The sequence below is a fragment of the Rhinopithecus roxellana genome, chromosome 11 (assembly GCF_007565055.1).
Source record: "Rhinopithecus roxellana isolate Shanxi Qingling chromosome 11, ASM756505v1, whole genome shotgun sequence".
NCBI lineage: Eukaryota > Metazoa > Chordata > Mammalia > Primates > Cercopithecidae > Rhinopithecus > Rhinopithecus roxellana.
This window is the reverse complement of record NC_044559.1, coordinates 80,171,971-80,196,031: the sequence shown is the minus strand read 5'-3', so window position 1 is coordinate 80,196,031 and position 24,061 is coordinate 80,171,971. Positions and strand designations below refer to the sequence as shown.

General features: G+C 46.4%; 1 protein-coding gene across 2 annotated transcripts in view; it reads right to left on the bottom strand.

The window, feature by feature from the left end:
- The window catches only part of MYOF (myoferlin), a 178,190-nt gene that overhangs the window by 141,088 nt on the left and 13,041 nt on the right, over positions 1 to 24,061 (bottom strand). For both annotated transcript variants that reach the window (XM_010379839.2, XM_010379846.2), the window contains exons 2-3: positions 11,313 to 11,368; positions 5,894 to 5,985 (exon numbers count right to left, since the gene is read on the bottom strand). In XM_010379839.2, coding sequence (XP_010378141.2) covers positions 5,894 to 5,985; positions 11,313 to 11,368 — 148 coding nt within the window. The remainder of the gene's footprint in view (positions 1 to 5,893; positions 5,986 to 11,312; positions 11,369 to 24,061) is intronic.

Genomic DNA, 24,061 nt, shown 5'->3' with positions numbered 1-24,061 from the left:
CATGTTCCTCATGAAACCAAGAGCCTCCTCTGTCTCCTTTCTCACCCTCATTCCCTCCGAATGGCTGGTTGGATGACTGTAAAGTGAGGAAGAGGAGAGTCCATACTGAACTGGGCAACCTGCTCCCAGTGCCTGAGGGGTGGGGAGGTGTCAGTGCCCACAGGCGCTGTGAGCCTGGGACTGCCTGGGTCTTGCCCATGCGGGTGTAGGCATGGAGCACAGCCAGCCCAGGCAGCTGGGAACTGTTTGCTAACAGGCCAGGAGCAGCAGATGCAAAATGAGGGCTCGTGTTTGCACAGGCCATCTCCATAGTAACAGCAAAGTCAACAGGCAGGACATTCCTTAAGTTGTAGAAAACCCTTCCGCCCCTACCCTGCGCTTCAGGTTAGGGAAGCGGTCCCACACTGAGCTGTAAATTGATCCTCAAAGGCCAGAACTTTAGTAGAAAAGCCAAAAAGAAAATCCGGGCCCAAAATACACAAATATTTTGGACACACATACAGCTTATTCCCAGATGGTTAAAAAAAAGTTTGTTTCTGAAATGCACAGGTAATTTGACCAAGGTGTGTGTATTGGTTAGTTGGTGGAAACTAAACTAATTAGTGATCGTGATTCCCAGCTGAGGATGGGGAGGCACACTGCTGAGTAAAAGAGCAGAGGCGATGGAGGGACAGGAAATCATGCCTTGTTCATTACAGAGCTGACGCAGGGTCGACCTTCCACTGCAAGACAGTAAACTATGTAGTGGAATCTGCAGGACAGAGAGATAATGTTCTAATTATTAATAAAAACACCTCCTCCAATGACCTGACCATAAGGCCTAAAATTCCCATGTTGTTCACTCTTTCAAGTAAGTCACTGATGGCCTTCAGTCCAAAAGTCAATGCTACGGGGAAATTAACTATTAGCAGCTGTTATGCCATCACTCGATTACTTTCTCAGAAAGCGCTTTGAAGCGGGGACTTGAAGGACTGAGCCACAGGACAGGCAAGTTTTGTACAGGAAAAGAATTGGCAGAGGGTGCAGAGTGTGGCTCAGAGGGCAGGCCTCAGCGCATACCACAGTGGGAGCCAGGAAACTTAAAGACACTGGGTGCCCAGCAAAAGTCAGGGGGATGGAAGATGAGAGGAAGGAAAGATTGAAAAAGTAATCAAGACCAGCTTCATAACTGGCTTAGAATTTACCTTCTTCTGTTATGCCTAACAATTCCCGTCATCATAATATCAGAGTAACCACGTGCTCATTCAGTCTTTTTTTTTTTTCCCCTCACTCCGTCACCAGGGCTGGAGCGCAGTGGTGTGATCTCGGTTCACTGCAACCTCTGCCTCCCAGGTTCCAGAGATTCTTGTGCCTCGGCCTCCCAAGCTGGGATTACAGCTGTGCACCACCATGCCCAGCTAATTTTTGTATTTTGGTAGAGACAGGGTTTCGCCACAATGACCAGGCTGGTCTCGAACTCCTGGCCTCGAGTGATCCGCCTGCCTGTGCCTCCCAAAGTGCTGACATGACAGGCATGAGCCACCACACCCAGCCTCATTTGGTCTTTATACTCAGCAGGCATCAGAACACCAAGTGCAACATAGCTCAGCATGATGCATGGTGCCCCTGAACCTTAGAAGGACCCTGTTAGAACAGGACCTATCGTATTTTCTTTGTTCAGAATTATGCATGTCATAAGTTCAGAAAAATATGAAAATGTCCAGGTTCAGATAGACTGTACATGAACTCCATCTCTAGAAATGCACACAAATGCCCAAAATGAGTGCCAGGATGAGTTTAGGGTGGGGGGCTGTCCTCTTCCCATCACTGCTGTCATCTGAGGGCCCCACTGTGTTTTCAATAGGTCTAAAATCAATATATAATGGTATCCCAGTATTGTTTTCCTGCTTCCTAACCTAACTGGTTCCTACCCTCCAGTCTCTACACTGAGTCTCTACACTGAGTGATCCTTTTAAAATACATCAGATCATAAGCAAAACCTTTTAACGGATTCCCATCCCACTTGGGATGAAATCCAAAGCCCATGCCTTGGCCCACAAAGTCACACATATTGTGGTTTCTCTGGCCTCACCTCCTTCCTGCACTTTCACCCCTCACTGTGCCCCAGCCTGGCTGCCCTTCTCACATTTCTCCAGCATCCCCAGTGCACTCCTGCCTCAGGGCCTTTGCACTTGCTATTCTCTGCCTGGAATATTCCTCCCCCCTGCCCCCCAGTGAACTGCATGGCTCAGTTCTTCATTATGTTAGGTTGGTGCAAAATTGCAATTACTTTTGTGATTATATTTGGGTCTATGCTCAATTGTCACCTTATCACCACTTTACATAAAATGGGATCTCCCTTCCCCGCTATCCCTGACCACTTTCCTTTTTCCTCTGATTTGCTTTTCTTCATGGGATATAACAGTTTCTTCTTTAGCTCACAGCACTTCATGGTACCTGACACATTAAGTATATATTTTTTAGTGTATGTGTTTATTTTCTAACTTTCTCTAAGTATCATAGCCTTCAGGAAAGCAAGGACTTTAAACCACAGATGAGAGTTTTGAGGCCAACCCATTGCCATGCTGAAATAGATAAGGCATGAAATGAGGAAGACCTCAACTAGGCTGGTGGCTGTAGGTTTGGGGAAGAAACACACTCACAAGCACAGACTTTGGAAAGGAAGAAAACATAAGATCTGGGGACAGACTGGATAAGAGGCAAGAGGGGGCTGTGTGCGGTGGCTGATGCCTGTAATCCCAGCACTTTGGAAGGCCGAGGTGGGCAGATCACTTGAGGTCAGGAGTTTGAGACCAGCCTGGCCAACACGGTAAAACCCTGTCTCTACTAAAAATACAAAAGTTAGCTGGGCATGGTGGTGCGCACCTGTAATCCCAGCTACTCGGGAGGCTGAGGCAGGAGAATCACTTGAACCTGGGAGGCAGAGGTTGCAGTGAGCCAAGATCACGCCACTAAACTCCAGCCTGGCTGACAGAGTGAGACTCTGTCTCAAACAAAACAAAACAAAACAAAAGCAAGAGGGAGAGGGTGCAGAGAGGTTTGAAGTTTTAAGCCCAGGATCTGAAACCATCCTGTCCAATATGGTGGCCACTAGCCACACTTGGCTACAGAGAACTTGAAATGTGGTTAGTCTCTGAATTGAGAGGTGCTGTAAGTGTGAAGTAAACACTTCCAAAGCCTGAGTAAGAGAAAGAATGTATGCAGAATATCACAATGATTCAAACACATTGATTACATGTTGAAATAACATGTTGGATCTGCTGAGTTAAATATATTATTAAAATTGATTTCACCCATTTCTTTATATTTGTGTTAATCTGGCAACTAGAAAATTTTAAATTGCATATGCACCCTGCACTGTATTTCTGTTGGAGAGGCCTGGTCTAGAATATAAACAACGTTACCGTTTGCAGAAAGAAGAAAGCAAAGAAGAGGAGGGCCTAGTCTTAGTAACATGCAGGAGGCTAGTGTGAGGCCCTCCCCTCCCCTTCCCCAAAACTTTGAAATATGGGAAATAAAACTGGCTTTTGGGAGTTGGGGTGGGGAATAAATAATCATATAATAGTTCACAGCTGAGATATACAACGGACCCTTAAAAAGCTAGAATAGTTTCCAGTGCAAGAGAGTGGGACCAGAACCTGCCAGAGTGTATGCAGGTATGTATTTATTTATTTAGAGATGGGGTCTCACTATGTTACCCAGGCTGGTTTCCAACTCCTTGGCTCAAGTGATCCTTCCACCTCAGCCTCCCAAAGTGCTAGGATTATAGGCATGAGATACCACACCCGTCCCAGAATGTATTTATATAGTTACAGAAAAATATGCAGGGGGCATCGGTCAGCAACGGAGAATGGTAAAAAGGATCTCATCAAAGGCAAACATGGGAGTGCCTATCAAAGCTGCCCAGGGAGTCCATGTCTGTGCAGACCGTCTTATTCTGATGCCAGTAAGCAGAAGACCCCAATAACTGGAGTGACCATCTAATTTACTGTACCCCTGTAATCCCAGCACTTTGGGAGGCTGAGGTGGACAGATTAGTTGAGGCCGAGAGTTCGAGACCAACCTGGCCAACATGGTGAAACCTCATCTCTACTAAAAAACACAAAAACAGGCCGGGTGCAGTGGCTCACACCTGTAATCCCAGCACTTTGGGAAGCTGAGGCAGGCGAATCATGAGGTCAGGAGTTCGAGATCAGCCTGACCAACATGGTGAAACCCCATCTCTACTAAAAATACAAAAATTAGCCAGGTGTGGTGGCACACGCCTGTAGTCCCAGCTACTCAGGAGGCTGAGGCACAAGAATCACTTGAACATGGGAGGCGGAGGTTGCAGTGAGCTGAGACTGCACCACTGCACTCCAGCCTGGGTGACAGAGTGAGACTCTATCTCAAAAACAAAAAATAATAATAATTTACTGTCCAAATCAAGCCATGTTGACTGCAAAAGGGGCATTATTAATCACTGTGCTAGGACAGCAAACCAGGACTGTCCCAAGCATCAGAGCATGTGACCACCTACCTCAACTAATTCATCCTAAATTTTTGCTCTCACTGCAGCCTTCAGATTATGCCAGATGTGCCTAAGACATACATTTTTAAACGTACTAACATTACTAAAAACTGAAATGCTTCTTACTATTGATGTGGGTATTAAACATCAGACTTTTTTTTTTTTTTTTTGGCTCCTGACCTGTTATTCATTTGATAGTACATCTTATAAACAGTAACATCTTGCAATCAAGGATATAAAGTAATTTGGCTTCCCACGTGGTATGGCTTGAAGGAAAATTCATGGGTGGGAGGGTAGAAATGCCCTGTCACTAGGCGATTGACTTCCACCACAAGGAAAATAAGCAGGTATTCTGGCTTTAAGCATTAGTCTCAGCCAGGCACAGTAGCTCACGCTTGTAATTCCAGCACTTTGGGAAGCTGAAGTGGGTAGATCACCTGAGGTAAGGAGTTCAAGACCAGCCTGGGCAATATGGTGAAACCCTGTCTCTACTACAAATACATAAGTTAGCTGGGCGTGGTGGTACATGCCTATAATCCCAGCTACTTGGGAGGCTGAGGCAGGAGAATCGCTTGAACCTGGGAGGTGGAGGTTGCAGTGAGCCAAGATTGTGCCACTGCACTCCAGCCTGGGTGACAGAGCGAGACTCCATCTCAAAACAAAACAAAACAAAAAACTTTGGTCTCTTGTGAACTTGGTTAGTTTGAATTGGTAACATAAGACTGGGTCTAAGTCTACAAGGCCAAAGTCCAGATCCAGGGCTAGGGTAAATTTATTAATATTAAGGTCCCTCTGTCCCACGGGGAGCTGTTGGGGAAGTCTCCCAACTTTACCCAGAGGACAACCCTTGGTGTCACCACGGGCACCACCGCGACCCTTCCCCATGTGAAAGGAAAGAGGCAGTAAGGCAAGGATTAAGGTCTGTTTAGGTCTGTTGGGATTAAAAGGCAAAGGAGACATTACAATGGAAATGGGGCTGAAAGTAAAACTTGAATGAGATGTGTATGGGCCACAAATAATCAGAAGAAGTGATCGGGGTTGTATGCATTATCACTATAGTTCAGATAAACTACCAGAGGTAGGAACTGCAGTTAATCAAGAAGTTGCAGGCATGTGAACAGGCTTCACTCTAAGTGCCAAGTTTGATAGACTAGTGGTGGCTTGGTGTTTGCAGCTTTTTAGGAAAAAAGTAGTCAGTGGGAAAAAGTGCTGTGATGGATTAGCCACATCTGCTATTGGCTCAGAAGGGAGCAGGGCATGGAATTAAAGCACATTTATATTGGAAGGATTATAATATGTTATTAAAGATGTGTCTCTTCAACAAAATAAACAACAATGAGATAGTAATACATAAAATGAGAAAAACAGGTGAAAACAACTTACTTATTTTGTCCAATTGTCTCGAAATCTTTCACAATAATCCCAAGGGAAGATGAAAAGTCCAGTGGTATACCCCTCAAGTCAAACTCCAAAATCTGTTCACAGAAAGGTTTTGGAAAAAAAAAAAAAAAAAAAAAAAAAAAAAAGGCTGTTAAAAGGAGCAGAGATTATACTAAGATACACCAGTTACCACATGGTGGGTCATTATTTTCACCAATGACAATCTTTTGAAGTTAGGCAGAAATGATTAAATTCTAAACCTTAAGGCAGCTGACGGGTTGGGAAGGCAAACCAGATGTTGACTTAGAGGACCTGTAGACAACTCCTGGCTTCCTGCTTTCTAGGTTCTGTGGCTTCAGCCAGGTTGCCACACACCCCCGCCTCATACTCAAGAGCTGGACCCAACACCTACCACAACCGCTGAAAGAATAAAATGCAAGGCGTATGTGAAAACATTTTCTTCAATGGCTAGTTTTAAATTATCTGCTCTTCTTAATCATACTACTATCAAACAAAGAAGATGAATAATCTAAGAAAACATTTTCTAAAATGCCTCTCATTTTAAGTTCCACCATGGGAGGTCAATGCTATAATACACCGACCTTTCTGAGTCTCTCATTTTAATGCAGTAGGTTGCTTCCTAATGACAAATGTAAAAAAAAAAAGATTGATAAAGTGTCACTGATGCCTTTGATTGATTAGGTAATACATGAATTAAATAAATTAAATGATGACTTGATCCTCCTTGTAGTGGGCTTGGAATGGAAGGAAAGCTTGTTTCAGAACTTCCAAAAAAATTATTTTCAGAACTTTAAAAAAAAACCCAAGTTCTCAGTCTCCTCAGTAGCTGGGGATTACAGGTGCACACCACCATGCCTGGCTAATTTTTCTTTTCTTTTATTTCTTTCTTTCTTTCTTTTTTTTTTTTTTTTTTTGAGACAGAGTCTTGCTCTGTTGCCCAGGCTAAAGTGCAGTGGCACAATTTTGGCTCACTGCAAACTCTGCTTCCTGGGTTCAAGTGATTCTCCTATCTCAGCCTCCTGAATAGCTGGGATTACAGGAGCCTGCCACCATGCCCTGCTAATTTGTGTATTTTTAGTAGAGATGGGGTTTCACCATGTTGTCCAGGCTGGTCTCGAACTCCTGACCTCGTGATCCACCCACCTCAATCTCCCAAAGTCCTGGGATTACAGACGTGAGCCACTGTACCTGGCCAATTTTTGTATTTATAATAGACATAGGGTTTCACCATGTTGGCCAGGCTGGTCTCGAACTCCTGACCTCATGTGATCCACCCGTCTTGGCCTCCCAAAGTGCTGGGATTACAGGCATGTGCCACTGCACCTGGCCCCAGAGCTTCTATTAGAACACGTCCAGGTTGGGAATGGTGGCTCATACCTGTAACTCCAGCACTTTGGTAGGCTGAGGCAAGGAGTTCAAGACCAGCCTGGGCAACATAGTAAGATTCTATCTCTATGAAAAATTTAAAAATCAGCAGAGCGAGGTGGTGTATGCCTGTAGTCCCAGCTGCTTGGGAGGCTGAGGTGGGAGGATCGCTTGAGCTCTGTTAGTTATGGCTGCAGTTAGTTATGACTGTGCCATTACACTCTAGCCTGGGTGACAGAGCAAGACCCTGTCTCAAAAAAGAAAACAAGAGCCAGGTGCAGTGGCTCACACCTGTAATCCCAGCACTTTGGAGGTCAAGGCAGGTGGATTACCTGAGATCAGGAGTTCGAGACCAGCCTGACCAACATGGTGAAATCCCATCTCTACTAAAAATACAAAATTAGCCAGGCGTAGTGGCACATGCCTGTAATCCCAGTTACTTGGGAGGCTGAGGCAGGAGAATCACTTGAACCCAGGAGGTGGAAGTTGCAGTGAGCCGGGATTGCACCATTGCACTCAAGCCTGGGCAACAAGAGCGAAACTCCATCTCAAAAGAAAAAAGAAAAAAAAGAACACACCTGGCACCAGCAATCCCAGTGGGTTTGGGGTTGACATTTCATTTGTGTTTGGTTTCAATTATATAACAGTTTACTTGATAAGTACATCTGCAATACGAAAGGAAAGGGAAAAAAAAAGTTGGAAACAAAATGGAATAAGATGGCTGATTCTCTGCAGAGGACATGCCAACTCGCGCGAGAGCACATCTCTCTCTGCCGTTGGTCATGTGGCTTGATCTCAAATATAAAGAGATGAGTTGGGATGATTCAAAATCTGAAGTAGGAGCACTCTCACATAAATGTACTTTTTATTTGCTTTATTCTTGGAGTTCTGTGTCAGGTGCTAGGAATCCACAGTGACCAACCCAAGGGGTCTCTTGCTCTCATGGAGCTTGTAGTCCAGCTGACTGTGTTCTGGGTTCTGGAGAAATTACAGATAAGTGAAATTCCCTCTCAACCTGCCTGAGACCTGCCGGGTGTTTCAGAAAGGCATTAAAAAGGCTGGTCACAGTGGCTCACGCCTGTAATCTCAGCACTTTGGGAGGCCAAGATGGGAAAATGGCTTGAGCCCAGGAACTCAAGACCAGCCCGGGCAACACAGCAGCATGTAATCTCTACAAACGTTTTTTAAAATTAGCTGGGCATGGTGGCCTATACCTGTAGTCCCAGCTATTCAGGAGGCTAAAGCAGGGGGATCACTTGGGCCCGGGAGATCGAGGCTGCAGTAAGATGTGATTGCACCACTGCACTCCAGTCTGGGTGACAGAGCGAGACCCTGTCTTTTTTTAATTTAAAAATAAATAAATAAAGAGCCAGGCGCGGTGGCTCACGCCTGTAATCCCAGCCCTTTGGGAGGCCCAGGCAGGCGGATCACGAACCATCCTGGCTAACACGGTGAAACCCCATCTCTACTAAAAATACAAAAAATTAGCCAGGCATGGTGGCGGGCGCCTGTAGTCCCCGCTCCTCGGGAGGCTGAGGCAGGAGAATGGTGAGAACTCAGGAGGCGGAGCTTGCGGTGAGCCGAGATCGCGCCACTGTACTCCGGCCTGGGCAACAGAGTGAGACTGTCTCAAAAATAAATAAGTAAATAAAAAATAAAAAACGCTAGGCTTCCCGAGTAGCTGGAACTACAGGCGCCCACCACCTCGCCCGGCTAGTTTTTTGTATTTTTTAGTAGAGACGGGGTTTCACAGTGTTAGCCAGGATGGTCTCGATTTCCTGACCTCGTGATCCGCCCGTCTCGGCCGGCTGAGGCAGGAGAATGGCGTGAACCCGGGAGGCGGAGCTTGCAGTGAGCTGAGATCCGGCCACTGCACTCCAGCCCCGGCGACAGAGTGAGACTCCGTCTCAAAAAAAAAAAAAAAAAAAAAAAAAAAAAAAAAAAAAAAAACGCTAGGCTTGGTGACTTACGCGTGTAATCCCAGCACTTTGGGAGGCCAAGTGGGTGGATCACCTGAGGTCGAGAGTTCGAGACCAGCCTGACCAACATGGAGAAACCCCGTTTCTACTAAAAATACAAAATTAGCTGCGTGTGGTGGCACATGCCTGTAATCCCAGCTACTCAGGAGGCTGAGGCAGGAGAATCGCTTGAACCGGGGAGGCAGAGGTTGCGGTGAGCAACCTGCACTCCAGCCTGGGCAACAAGAGTGAAACTCTGTCTCAAAAAAATCCCCTCCCCGGCCGGGCGCGGTGGCTCAAGCCTGTAATCCCAGCACTTTGGGAGGCCGAGACGGGCGGATCACGAGGTCAGGAGATCGAGACCATCCTGGCTAATACGGTGAAACCCCATCTCTACTAAAAAATACAAAAAAAAAAAAAAATAGCCGGGCGACGAGGCGGGCGCCTGTAGTCCCAGCTACTCGGGAGGCTGAGGCGGGAGAATGGCGTAAACCCGGAAGGCAGAGCTTGCAGTGAGCTGAGATCCGGCTACTGCACTCCAGCCTGGGCGGCAGAGCAAGACTCCATCTCAAAAAAAAAAAAAAAAAAAAAAAACCCTCCCAAAAAAAAACAAAAAAAAACAAGGCATTAAAAAGTTTTTTGTTTCATTTCATTCAAGGATAAAAGGTCTAGCCAGGCGCAATGGCTTACACCTATAATCCCAGCACTTTGCGAGGCTGAAGCAGGTGGATCACTGGAGCTCAGTAGTTCAAGACCAGCCTGGGCAACACAGCAAAAGCTCATCTCTACAAAAAAACTTAGCTGGGGTGTGGTGCGCACTTGTGGCCCCAGCTACTCAGGAGGCTGTGGTGGGAGGATCACCTGAGCCCAGGAATTCAAGGCAGTATTGAGCTTTAATCATGCCACTGCACTCCAACCTGAGGGAGACCCTGTCTCAAGAAAAAAAAAAAGAAAACAAAAAGATAAGGGTCTAGTCCGTATCTTATAGAGATTGAAACTAGTTGGGAGAGAAAGGGGGGTGGGTGGAGGGGAGCCTTTGTGGCCTGGTGACTTGGTGAAAATAACAAAGACATTCATTATTGCTCTTGTCCAGGGAGGTTTGACTCAGCTTTTGAAAAACACAATGGAGCTGGCCATCAACTGTTAAAAAGTTAAAGTTTCATGAATAATTGGGTGGTTTAAAAAAAGAGAGAGAGAGAGTAGGAAAATCCTATTCAGTGGGAAGAATTAAATTGTTTCACGTATTTGTGAATATATTAAACACTGAAACACTTCTAAAACAGATATAAGGTCAACAGTGGGGGGAGGTAAATAATTTATATATCTTCAGTAGAATATTACACAGTCATTAAAATACTTTTGAATTGAATGATATGGGCATATGCTCAGAATATAATAGTAAGAAAGTGTAGGAGAGGAAATCATTTGCTATATGATGCTAGTTTGTGTATGAGACGTCGGATTTTATTAAATACATTCCTCCAATAAACACTGAGTGATACATCACAGATGTTATTAGTAGGTGCCTCTACACGGTGGGACCCAAGTTAATTTTTTAATGATTAACTGAAGTTTCCAAAAATTTCCACATGAAGTATACTGGACATCACTTTTACCAACATAAAAACAATATATGTCATTACCCAGCTAGACACACAGAGAATCATGTGATATACTCTTGATTTGTCACATGCAGATATGTTTTTAATTATGAGGCCTTCCTTCTGAGACTCTGGAGATGATCTAATCCCACGCTTGCTCTACACACGTGCCCCAGATATGCAATGTAAGTGGACCGAGCCCACACAGCAAGCTCATGGCGGTGCCTGGTAAGAACTCAACTCCCTTGCCAGTCCAGGCTTCCCTCGCCGTGCCACTGCTATACAGAAGATGGTCGCTGGTAAGCTACTGTCCTTGAACTGCTCTGCTCTCTTGGTGAACACAAAGGGAAATGGAGTGGGTAGGGGTGAAATGTAGAGATTCTCCTTCCAAAGGGAAGAGATAACCTCTCACCCAAAGATAGGACAAGCAGAGATAACTTATCTATTAAAACAAAGTTGAAAAAACGATGAAGTCACCTCATTCCAGACAGGGTTCAATTCATTATCAACTTTCTTTGTTTTCTTTTTCTCATCTGCAAAAGAGATAAAGGAAGAGACAGCAATCATTTATAAAAAATTAAAGAGCATGGGCCATTCATTTATTCTAAGAACATTACCCAAAGGCCTACTTGCGCCCACATTTCCCCATTCATCTGCTTAGGATGGGGGTTTACCTGGATCACAGTTTTCCAAATGAAATGGCATTTTTTGGTCTACAAGATTTTCCCATCTCCAGGTCTACATGGAGTTAAGAGATGTGATGTTCTGCCCTTCCCTCACCAAGGCTACCCAGAGCCTCTGCATCTCCGGCTTGCTGCAGAAAGAAGCCAACAAAGCTAACCTCTGAGATGCTGATATTGCTATTTTATAGACAAGGATATTGAGGCTCAAAGAGTTAAGACATTTATCTGAGCTCACACCTGGCAGTGATGCCCTGATTTAAACCTGGAATTTCAGCTTTGAAGCTCATACTGCTTTTGAGTGTGCTAAGACGCCAACACAGCTCCAATATTAAGCTGGACTCCCTCCCATAGGCTTCGGTACAAGGTCATTAGCAGATGAACACTTTCTAGGACTCGCAGATAATTTGGGGCTTCCTTTACTCTGACGCCATCTTTTCTGCAGACATAAGATCTTTCTTCTCTGTGTCTGAGCCTGGACAGTACCCCACCTGGATGAGCACACGAGTAATTCAACTTTAAGCAAGTACTTAAAGTTTCCTTGTAGCAATGTCCAAAGAGCAGAGGCTTCCCTTGGGTCCCCAAGTCCTCAAATACCTACCCAAATAAAAGCTAATCTTTGCGTACAAAATACTTTGTAAGCGTTATCTCGTCTAACCTTTTTTTTTTTTTTTTTTTGAGACAGGGTCTCGTGCTGTCACCTAGGCTGGAGTACAGCGGTGCTATTTCAGCCCACTGCAACCTCTGCCTCCCGGCCCAAGTGATCCTCCCACCTCAGCCCCCTATGTAGTTGGGACCACAGGTGCACACCACCACACCCAGCTAATTTTTCTACTTGTTTTTTCAGTAGAGATGGGGTTTTGCCATGTTGCCCAGGCTGGTCTCAAACCCCCGAGCTCAAGTGATCCACCTGCCTCAGCCTCCCAAAGTGCTGGGATTACAGGTATGAGCCACTGTGCCCAGCCTTCATCTAATCTTAAAAACCTAGGAGGAGCCAGGTAGGTGGTGCACGCTTGTAGTCCCAACACTTATGGAGGCCAAGGTGGGAGGAATGCTTGAGCCTAGGAGTTTAAAACCAGCATAGGCAACATAATGAAACCCCATCTCTACAAAAATACAATTAGCTCTGTGTGGTGGCACATGCCTATAGTTCCAGCTACTCAGGAGGCTGAGGTGGGAGGATCCCTTGAGCCCAGGAGGTCAAGGCTGCAGTGAGCCAAGATCATATCACTGCACTCCAGCCTGGGAAACAAAGCAAGACCCTGTCCAAAAAATAAAAATAAAATAAAAAATAAAAACCCTAGGAGGTAAGTAATTACTATTTTCATCCCCCTTTCATAGCTAAGGAAACTGAGAAGCTGAGTAACATTCAAAGTCACCCAGTGGTTGGGTGCGGTGGCTCACACCTGTAATCCCAGCACTTTGGGGGGCCGAGGTGAGCAGATCACTTGAGGTCAGGAGTTTGAGACCAGCCTGGCCACATGGTGAAACTCCATTTCTACTGAAAATACAAAAATTAGTCAGGCATGGTGGCGGGTGCCTGTAATCCCAGCTACTCGGGAGGCTGAGGCAGGAGAATCATTTGAACCCAGGAGGCAGAGGTTGCAGTAAGCCAAGATCGTGCCACTGCACTCCTGCCTAAGGGATGGAACGAGACTCAGTCTCAAAACAAAAAACAAGTAAGTCACCCAGTTAATAAATGGTCCTGCTAGGATTTGAGACCCAGGCAGACTCACATTGGTGGCCACACTTTGAATCACTCCTCAGCCTTTGCTTCTCCTTTATTGCTGTGGAATGTAGAAAGTAGTGGGTTTTGTTTAGCTAACGTCACATTGCTTTGGCTCCCAGCACACAGCTGCCTGTGGGACTAACCACCTCATTCTTCCAAGACCTCAGCATAGTAAGGCTGTGAGTCATGGCCCTCACTCTGCTAAGCATTAACTTTTCCACTTGAGAGGGCAACACACAGCCCAATGGTTTCCCTTCCTATGCTTCAGCATCACGCTACTTGTCGGCTTGTGCCCAGACCTATCCTGGCTGGTTCTGCCTGTGCTCTCTCTATGTGACCTACAGAGCCCCTCACTGCATCTGACTCTGAGGTCCCCTAGAAGCTGTCCTGAAACTTCCCCTCCCACACTTCCATTTTGACCCCACCCATCCCTCTCCTCCTCTAACAGAAACTCCCAATCCTGCTCTCTGGTTACAGTATAATAAAGTGCTCTTGAGAGAAAGAGGAGACATGCAAAGAATTTTTAACTTAAATAGAACTGGACAAAATGGTTTCTATGTGTAATTGTAGCTGCTCCCTCTACAGAATCATCTCTAGGTGCCAGGCTGTGCATTCTACCGCAGTGTCTCCAACCATTGAGACAATTCTTTGAGGTAAACATGGTCATTCCCATTTCTCAGCCAAGAAAATGGAGAGCAGTTAACCTGCCTTCGATCACACAACTAATAAGGAAACAGAGCTAGATTTTGAACTACATCCCTCTGGCTCCAAAATTTGTGTTTGTGTGTGTTTGCCACCACACCACAGTGCCTTATTGGAAGCTGTCAGAAATGCTGGATAATGAAGATGCATAAATATAACATGTATGACAGGCTTGGCATCTTGGAAAATATCCAAAAGGAAGTTTATGGTCACTTTCCAGGGTATCCTGAAACTCTCCAAGATTATTTGCTCTAATACACAAAATATTGCATCTGTGAATTTTCTTGGAGGAAAGAGCTCATTGTTCTCATCAGATTCTCAAATGTGTTAGTGACCTTGAAAAAGGTTAGGAATCCCTGCATTCAACAAGCATGAAATAGTTCCACCAATCTCCCTCTACCTTACCACTACCCCTGCTCCCATAACCGGGGCTTGGGGGGTGGAGAACTGAGTCACAAAGGAGTGGATCTGGACCCTGAGACCATGGCAGTCCTTCAAGAGAGAAGATAGGTGATTCCAAGAAGTACCAGCAAGAAGGGAAAGCAAGGAGAAGGCAGCAAATAATGCAATAGAAACTGAGCACCCGGGCTTGGGGTAGGATTTGTATCACTGAAAGATGGCACTGAAGCAAAATTCCAGTCTCCAAGTCCCCAAGACTCCAACCAGGGAGCCAAGGCAGGGACAAGGGCTCCAGGTAGATCACAGAAAAAACCAGCACTTGTCAACGTGAAACGAGTCCCAAGCCTGGTTCCTGACCTAGGAAACAGAGTACACGGAAGACTCGCTACAAGCTACCTTGACACCGAGCCTGGGACCACGGATCCTCTCTGCCCTCAGGAGGGACAGTATTGTTCCAGAGTCAGCAGCTGGGGAGTGTGAAAAGATTCATTTGTTCATTCATTCATTCACAAACATTTATTAAGCATCCACTGTGTGCCAGTAACAGAAAACAGAAGAGCGTAAGATAGTTCTTAGTCTTAAAAAGTTCCACAGGCTGGCCGCACATGGTGGCTCACGCCTGTAATCCTAGCACTTTGGGAGGCCGAGACGGCTGGATTGCTGGAGCTCAGGAGCTCGAGACCAGCCTGGGCAACATGGTGAAACCCTGTCTCTACTAAAATACAAAAAACATTAGCCGGGCATGGTGGTGGACGCCTGTAGTTCCAGCCACTCGGGAGGCTGAGGCAGGAGAATTGCTTGAACCCAGGAGGCGGAAGTTGCAGTGAGCCGAGATCGAGCCACTGCACTCCAGCCTGGGTGACAGAGCGAGACCCCATCTCCAAAAAAAAAAAAAAGTTCCACAGGCCAGGCACAGTGGCTCCGACTGTAATCCCAGCACTTTGGGAGGCTGAGGCAGGAGGATCACCTGAGGTCAGGAGTTCGAGACCAGTCTGGCCAACCTGGTGAAACTCCATCTCTACAAAAAACACAAAATTTAGCCATGCATGGTGGCGGGCACCTGTAATCCCAGATACTCGGGTGGCTGAGGCAGGAGAATCGCTTGATCCTGGTAGGCGGCAGTTGCAGTGAGCCCAGATCGTGCCATTGCACTCCAGCTTGGCAAAAAGAGCAAAACTCCATCAAAAAAGAAAAGAAAAAAGAAAAGACATAGCAAAAATCTCCACCATGCTCTTGCCTGTCTCATTCTCATCCTGAAGTTCCTTCCTGGCTGTCAGAGGGGGAATAAACAGAAATAATGACTAGTCAGCTCAGGCCAAGAGACCTCAGAGCTCAGACCACAGAAATGGTTCACTGAGTGAGTTCTTCCACAAGCATTAATCAACTCCTTCGTTCTTCCACCCAACAAATGTTTGTGAAATGGCGTTTGCCAGGCACTAAGCTAAGCACTATAGGAGACGCAAAAATACCCAAGACGTGGTTCCTGCCCTCAGGGGATCTAGTGGGGAGGGGAAATGTGGCTATAGGGGACTAATAGAGAAAGGACTTCAGTTGCTTTCAGAGGGGTATCAATGCACAGGCAAATTCAGAGGAAAGAAAGGTGACTTCAGGCTGTGTGCACAGAAGAAGCAGAGGTTGAACTAGATGAGAATTCAAGGACAATGAGGGGTTGGAAATGTGGCGCCAGAAGACTAGCTCACTCGAGTAGACGCAATAGGGTGGGTGGATCAGGCATGGAGGAGGGAGAACTAGTTACATCACATGTGGGGACACTCCAGGACCCAACCAGCTGGAACCAAAGAGTGTAGAAGTGGGTGGGGGGCAACTGGGCTTTGTGGGAAGGTTATGGTCTCACTGTGAAGCCTCCAGTGCCAGGCTAAACTTCATCTGGCTGATATAAGTACCTACAGGAGGAGGGTATTAGAAACTGGATTTTATGACTTCAAAAAGTTTATAACCCATGAGGAAAATCCAAGTGGCCCAACAATTCTCCTAGCGCATGTTCCTGAACACATGATTCAGTTGTGTGTTGAAAACAAAGGGGAGTGGCTGAGTCCAGGCAGATGCCAGTTGACCACAGACCAGGTGGAGTTATTCAACCAGAACTTCCTGCAGCTCCTGGCACTCACTGTGTGAGGTTGTTGCTAATGGCACTACCCCTAGGGGGCGCTCACTGTGGGCGGGGCATTGCTAAGCCCCTCACCTTTTTTTTTTTTTTTTTTTGAGTTAGAGTCTCACTCTGTCATCTAGGCTGGAGTGCAACGGCGCGATCTTGGCTCACTACAATCTCTCTCCTGCTTCAACCTCCTGAGTAGCTAGGATTACAGGTGTGTACCACCAAGCCCAGCTAATTTTTATATTTGTAATAGAGACTGGGTTTCCCCATGTTAGCCAGGCTAGTCTCGAACTCCTAACCTCAGGCGATCTGCCCGCCTCGGCCTCCCAAAGTGCTGGGATTACAGGCGTTAGCCACCGCGCCCGGGCTGCTAAGCCCTTCACATGCATCATTTCATTGAATCCTCCTGGCAAGCCTATGAGGTAGTAGGCACTGTTATTATCCTCAGTTTGCAGACAAGCAAAGAGAGCCCCAGAATGCTTAGGTAATTTGCCAAAGATCACAGGGCTAGGACGAAGTCCTCTAACCAGGTCTAGTATGACTCCTGAGCCCATGCATTTAACCACTGCACCTCCCATTTCCCTAGCTAATAAGGAAAAACTAAGTGGTTGGCATTGGCTCCTACCCTTCTGGAGAAATCCAGCTCAATCTCTTCCAAGAAGGAGCTCTGATATTTATCAAAATGCGTATATGTTACATTTTATTGAAAACCTATTCTCACACATAAACACATAAGGCAAAAAAAAAAAAAGGAGATAAATTATTTTTCTTATCAGCAGCCAGTCACATATTTATATTAGTTAATTATTTGATTCTACCTCTTTAAAAAAAAACAAAAAAGGTTAAAACTACAGGCACTGAACATCAAATTGAATAACAGGAAACTCCCTCTTCTTTCTCCATATTACCTATCCCCCAACCTGGCTTCAGCGTCTAATTTTATTAAGATGACTGTTTCTTCTTATGGAAAGAAATCAAATACTTTCAGCCCAGAACATAACAACTGACTCAAATGCAGGGCACACTCTGAGTGTGCTCAAGGGCTCAAGTCATTCTTCGGGACATTTCCTGTTTTCCGATTAGTTATGCCTGCCTCTCACTCAGTTCTGCGGAGGTCACCACTGCAGTAATTAACCCCAATGCCAGCCTCCGAACAAGGTTTCCAGGAGAACTGACAGCTCTCTTAGCCAAACCACCCGCCCTCCTGCACAGAACCATTTCCTTTGCTGTTCACTTACCAGCCAGTGTGTCAGACCCTTACTGAAAAGGCCTGGCCCAGTGCGGTGCTCACACCTGTAATCCCAACACTTTGGAAGGCCAAGGCCAGAGGATCACTTGAGTCCAGGAGTTCAAGACCAGCCTGGGCAACATAGTGAGACTTTGTCTCTACAAAATATCTTTTTTTTTTTTTCTTAATGAGAGGGAGTCTCACTCTGTCACCCAGGATCTAGTGTAGTGGTGAGATCTCAGCTCACTGCAACCTCCACCTCCTGGATTCAAGTGATTCTCCTGCCCCAGCCTGCCGAGTAGCTGAGAGTACAGGCACCCACTACCACGCCCAGCTAATTTTGTATTTTAGTAGAGACGGGGGTTTCACCATTTTGGTTGGGCTGGTCTCGAACTCCTGACCTCAGATGATCCACTCATCTCGGCCTCCCAGTGCTGGGATTACAGGCGTGAGCTACCATGCCCAGCCCATCTCTACAAAATATTTAAAAATGAACCAGGCATACTGGCATGCACCAATAGCCCCAGCTACTCAGGAGGCTGAGGTGGGAGGATTGCTTGCGTTTGGGAGGTCGAGGCTGCAGTGGCCACACCCCTGCACTTCATCCTGGGTGACAGAGCAAGACCCTGTCTCAAAAAAAAAAAAAAAAAAAAAAAAAGGCCTGAAAGACATCAGGACTCCTGAGACTGGCTTGTTACATCTGTGCCAGTGGTCAGCTGGGATGGTTCATTTTATGTGTCAAGTTGGCTAGGCTATGGTGTCTAGTTGTTTGGTCAAACATAAGTCCAGATGTTGTCAAGACATTTTGTAGGTGTGATAAACATTTACACTCAGTTGACTTTAAGTAAAGCAAAATTACCCTCTATAATTTAGATGGGCTTCATCCAAACAGTTGAAGGTCTTAAGAGCAAAAACTGGTTTCCTGGAGAAGAAATTCTGCCTCTAGACTCTAATGTAGAAACCCTGCCTGAGTTTCTAAGCTATGGAATTCAGACTGGAGATTGCAACAACTCTTATGTGAATTTCCAGCTTACTGGCCCGCCCTGCAAATTTCAGACTTGATAGCCCCCACAACTGCATAAGCCAGTTTCTTAAAATCTCTCTTTCTGTCTCTACACAAACACATGCACACACATCCCATTGCTTCTGCTGCTCTGGAGAATTCTGACTAGTCCAACCAATAACACCAGGTGCCCACGGAAGTAACATGATGGTAACACATTTGAAACGCTTCCGAATACACACCATCTCACTGATCCTAAAAATCCTGCAGGGAAAAGTACAGATGTCGGCCCAGCCCTTCTGACTGGACTTTCACATCTATGACTTCTCTTCCTTTGAGCTGTCATCTTGGGAAAATATAAGGCTGAACCCTCAAGCTCAGAGTCCCTCATATATAAACTGATGCATTCAGGTGAGATAGATAATCTCGAAGTTTTCCCCCAGACTTATGGAACATAAGATTTATGACGTGCCCCCAAGTCCTGAACAGTTAGATTGCTATGTCTTTCTGAAATGGCCTCAGGAAAAGTGAGGGTGCTGTCTACAAAAGCTCCCTAAGTAACTCAGCTCTTCAGTAGACAAAATAAAACAATAAGATCTCTAGGTTCAGCCAGGAGTCTACATTTGATCTCCTATTCAGAAGTACTTCTTCACCTTTTCTAGGTCTCTAAGTCATGCCTCCTTTCTTTTGAGATATATAAAGCCCCAGATGAATTCATCTGCCATTGTGCCTAACATTTCACATACCCCTGAACCACACCCATACATGACTAGCACTTATTAAGTGCTCTGAACGGAGTCACTGTTCCCAGTACTTCCCATGGATTCTCTCACTTAATGTTCACAACTCTAACAGATAAGTTCTATTATGATCATTCCCAGTTACAGAGGAAGAAACCAAGACACAGAGAGGTTAAGCAACTTATTAGAGGTCACACAGCTAGTAAGTGATGGAGCTGGGATTCAAACACTGGTCAAAAGAGACAAAGAGCAATTAGTTTCCAGAGTTGGAGGATTAAGACCAGAGGGTGATGCCTTGAAGGCTGAGACTATGTATTATTAATATTGTTATTCCCCCTACAATGCTTACTACGTAGTAATTTCTCCATGACTGAAGTAAATTGGACTTCATAAGTTCATATAAGTATGATTACTAGGGCTGCTTTAATGACTAAATGAAGGAATGAATACAAAGTGCCCAGCCCAGGGCCTGGCACACAGTAAGCACTAAATAAATGAAAACTATCAGATGATTCCTTCCCTCCCTCCCTTCCTTCCTTCCTTTTTGTTTTGAGACGGCTGGAATGCAGTGGTGCAATCTCGGCTCACTGCAACCTCCACCTCTCGGATTCAAGCCGTTCTCCTGCCTCAGCCTCCCAAGTAGCTGGGACTACAGGCATGCACCACCATGCCTGTCTATTTTTTGTATTTTGAGTAGAGATGGGGGTTCACCATGTTGGCCAGGCTGGTCTCGAACTCCTGACCTCGGGTGATCCACCCACCTCGGCCTCCCAAAGTGCTGGGATTACAGGCATGAGCCACCGCGCCCAGCTAGATGATTTCTTATTACAGCACCAGGGCGCCTCCTTGCATCCCCCCAGGGTGTTCCCAGGCTGTGGAGCCCCAGAGGGCAGGGCCTCTGTGACTAGAGGAAGTGCCCGGTGAGGCTGGGACCGCCCTGGTGGAATATTTCTTCCACATGGCTCCATTCCAGGCCTCTGAGGTTCCCTGGGGCAGCTGGTATGTGAGCAGTGACTGCTCCTCCCTGGCAGGCAGCCTGGCAGCCACCAGGAGCCAGCTAATTTCTACTATCAACAAGGGGCAGAGAAGGTTCTGAGAAAGGCCGGCAGAGACGCCTCCGTCCTCGGGACTTGAGAGACACCTGGGGGAGCACAGGGACACAGGGCCCATCAGGTGGAGCTCTCTCTGGGAGTGTCGCTGACTTTGGCTTTCCAACCCTGGCTGCCCTATCGTTCCAGGAAGATGCTGCCAAACAGGTTCTAGGAGAAAGGCACTTTGGGCAAGTGGAAATGGTGATACAAAGTGAGGCTGTTTGGGACATTTCTGAAATAGTCACTGATATCACTGATAAACAGAAATGCCCCAGCAAAAAGGCAGGCGGGGTGACTGCTCCCCTCTCCACACCCAGTGCCCCACTGGCCTCTGGAAATGACCTTTCAGACGTACAGGCTCTTGAATCAAACCCACATTTTCCAAGGGAGTTGCAGTGAAGTCCAGTCCGTTTGAATGACTCAGCCAGAATCTGCTTCCTAAAAGCTGATGCTGGGGCGTGGTCATGTCCCAGCTCTGCTCACTGCCAGGGCTGCTGGGAAGGGTGCCCAGGAGGGCCAGGCACCCGGCTTGACTGCCTTGGTGTTTGTGTTGTGTGCTGGGCATATTAAACACGTTCACGCCTGTTCCCTACAAGGGAGGCTGGGCGCAGTGCTCACATCTGTAATCCTAGCACTTTGGGAGGCCAGAGGTGGGAGATGGCTTGAGCCCAGGAGTTTGAGACCTTCCTGGGCAACATAGTGAGACTCCATCTTTACAAAAAATTTAAAAATTAGCCTGGTATGGTGGCTTGCACCTGTGGTCCCAATTACTTACTTAGGAGGCTGAGGTGGAAGGATCGCTTGAGCCCTAGAGATCAAGGCTGCAGTGGGCCGTGATCAGGCCACTGCACTCCAGCCTGGGTGACAGAGCAAGACCCTGTCTCAAACAAACAAACAACAACAACAAAAACAGAAGATATGAGTACGCTCATTTTACAGATGAGGAAACTGAAGATCAGGGTTGTTAACTGATCCTAAGATCATAGATCTTAGGCATAGATCTTGGGCATAGATCATAGATCAGTTGCCCAAGATCATAGAACCAGTAAGTAGCAGAGCTGAGCTTGAGCCCAAGTCAGCCTTGTTTCCAAACCTGTACTCTTAACTGCCACTGCAGGCAGAGGGTGCCAGGTGACCTGTCACTTTTTCAGACCTTCCAGTGGTGTAAACTTGGTCTACTTACTGCAACTCTTCATATCTAGACTTCTTCATTAATAAAGATCGGTATCTAATGCCCAGGAATAATAGCTACCATCTATAGGGCTCACCATGTGCCAGGCACTCTTCTAAGGGCTTTGTAAATGTTACCTATTATTATTATAATCCTTATTCAAGGCACAAGAAAGTTAAGTAGCTTGTCCAGGATTACCTGCTAGTAAGAAACAGAGCCAGAATTTGAATATAGGTCTTCTGGCTCTGGAGCCACTCAACCTATCTGGCTTCTGACTGGTGTATTTCTGAGACATAATTTGCTAGAGAATGAATTAAGTCTCAGGTATTCAGCAAATACGCTTCAAACCCAGCTAAGGAGGTAGGGCCTACAGGGCCTCTTAAGGCCCGAGTGTCCTCTAAAAAGGAGATACAAAAGCCCACCTGGTAGAATTGCAGCAAGGGTCAAATGAGAAGACATACAGTGCCCAGGACACAGGGGACATTACCATGTGTTGGATCAGAACTATCAACTGCTTCCTTCAGGCAAGCTTTGGGAGGATCCGGTCCTCTGCCCTTCCCCCATCCAAGAGATGGTATCAAGAGAAAACAAAATAGTCACTTCAAACAACTTTGAAAACAAATGCAAAGCGCTGAGTCAAAAATTTTGATAATTAGATCCTATCCTTCCCAGGCAAATAATTTCCAGTTGAGTTTACCCTCAGCTTTAGACCCTGGTGTCTCACCATTAATCATCTCTTTCAGTGGAATTTTTGGCCCTGCCAGCAGTTTAATTCACTTTCCTCGACCCTCCTTCCTATGCTGTGCATGGCTTTCACCTGTGGGTGCTTTAGCATGCTGGGCTGGTTGTTTGCTGTGGATCGGAGGGAGAGCTGGGGGTCAGGAGTGGTGGCGGGCTGTTGTTTGTCAGTGGGGCCTGGGACAGGGACAGAGGGTGGAATTAAAACGAGAAGACGCCAAGCACAAAGAAAACCAGCCATATGTGAAGCAGTGGAAAAAGGTAAAGGTTAGTCCTTCCCTGCCTCTTTCTGGCTACACAGCTTTGGCCTCCCTTGATATCTGAGTCTCAATATCTTCGTCTGAACAATGGGTATGAATATCGGTCCTCAGCACCACCTTGTGTTATTGTGGAGAACAAATAAGATTACACCCATGAGCCAAGCGTGGTGGCTCACGCCTATAATCACAGCAATTTGGGAAGCCAAAGCGGGCAGATTGCTTGAGGTCAGGAGTTCGAGGCCAGCCTGGCCAACTTGGTGAAACCTCGTCTCTATTAAAAATACAAAAAATTAGCAGGGCATGGTGGTGCACTCCTGTAGTCCCAGCTACTTGGGAGGCCGAGGCAGGAGAATTGCTTGAGCTTGGGAGGCAGAGGTTGCAGTGAGCCAGGATCGCACCACTGCACTCCAGTCTGCGTGACAGAGCTAGACTGCATCTCTGAAGAAAAAAAAAAAAAAGGTTACACCCATGAAAAAGCTTTCTACACTGTCAGTGCCCTGCAAGGCACTTTCACACATGGAAGCCATCATAATGTGTCCAACACCCTAGGGCAAACAAGAGGGAATTTGGGGCCCTAGACAAGTCCTCTGAGACCAAAGATGTCCAGCTCAAAGGCACCAATGCCCCAGGCCCCAGCGTGGTGTGACCAGATGCCCTCAGGGCTGGCTTTGTCCAGGGAGGTTACTGCCAAGAGTAAGCAGTAGAGCCCAGATTGCCAGCCACGTGGGCTCAGTTCATGTGCCTGACCACAGGATGGGCCAAATTTGGATGCGACCAAGACCAAGCACTCAGGGCTGCGTAAGGGAAAGCATAGGTGGTACAGCCTCGGCAGTGGGCGTTAGTGTTCCAGCTCCACCTGGACCCTGCTGTGAGACCTTGAGCGAAGCATTTCACCCACTCTACCCGAGACTCAGTTTATCCAGCTCTCAAGTGAGGACTTCTTTCTTATTTTTATTTTTACTTTTTTGGTGAGAAAATAAAGGAGTAGGCCAAGCACGGTGACTGACGCCTGTAATCACAGCACTTTGGGAGGCCAAGGCGGGCAGATCGCCTGAGGTCAGGAGTTCGAGACCAGTCTGGCCAACATGGTGAAACCACGACTCTATTAAAAATACAAAAATTAGCTGAGTATGGTGGTGTGCACCTGAAATCCCAGCTACTCGGGAGGCAGAAGTAGGAGAATTGCTTGACCCCGGGAGGTGGAGGTTGCAGTGAGCTGAGATCACGTGACTATACTCCAGCCTGGGTGACAGAGAAAGACTCTGTCTTTAAAGAAAAAAAAAAGATAAAGGAGTATATTAAAATTGAATAACTAAGTACATGTGAAGCATGAGCAGAGTGCTTAACAGCTAGTAAACCATCACCATCA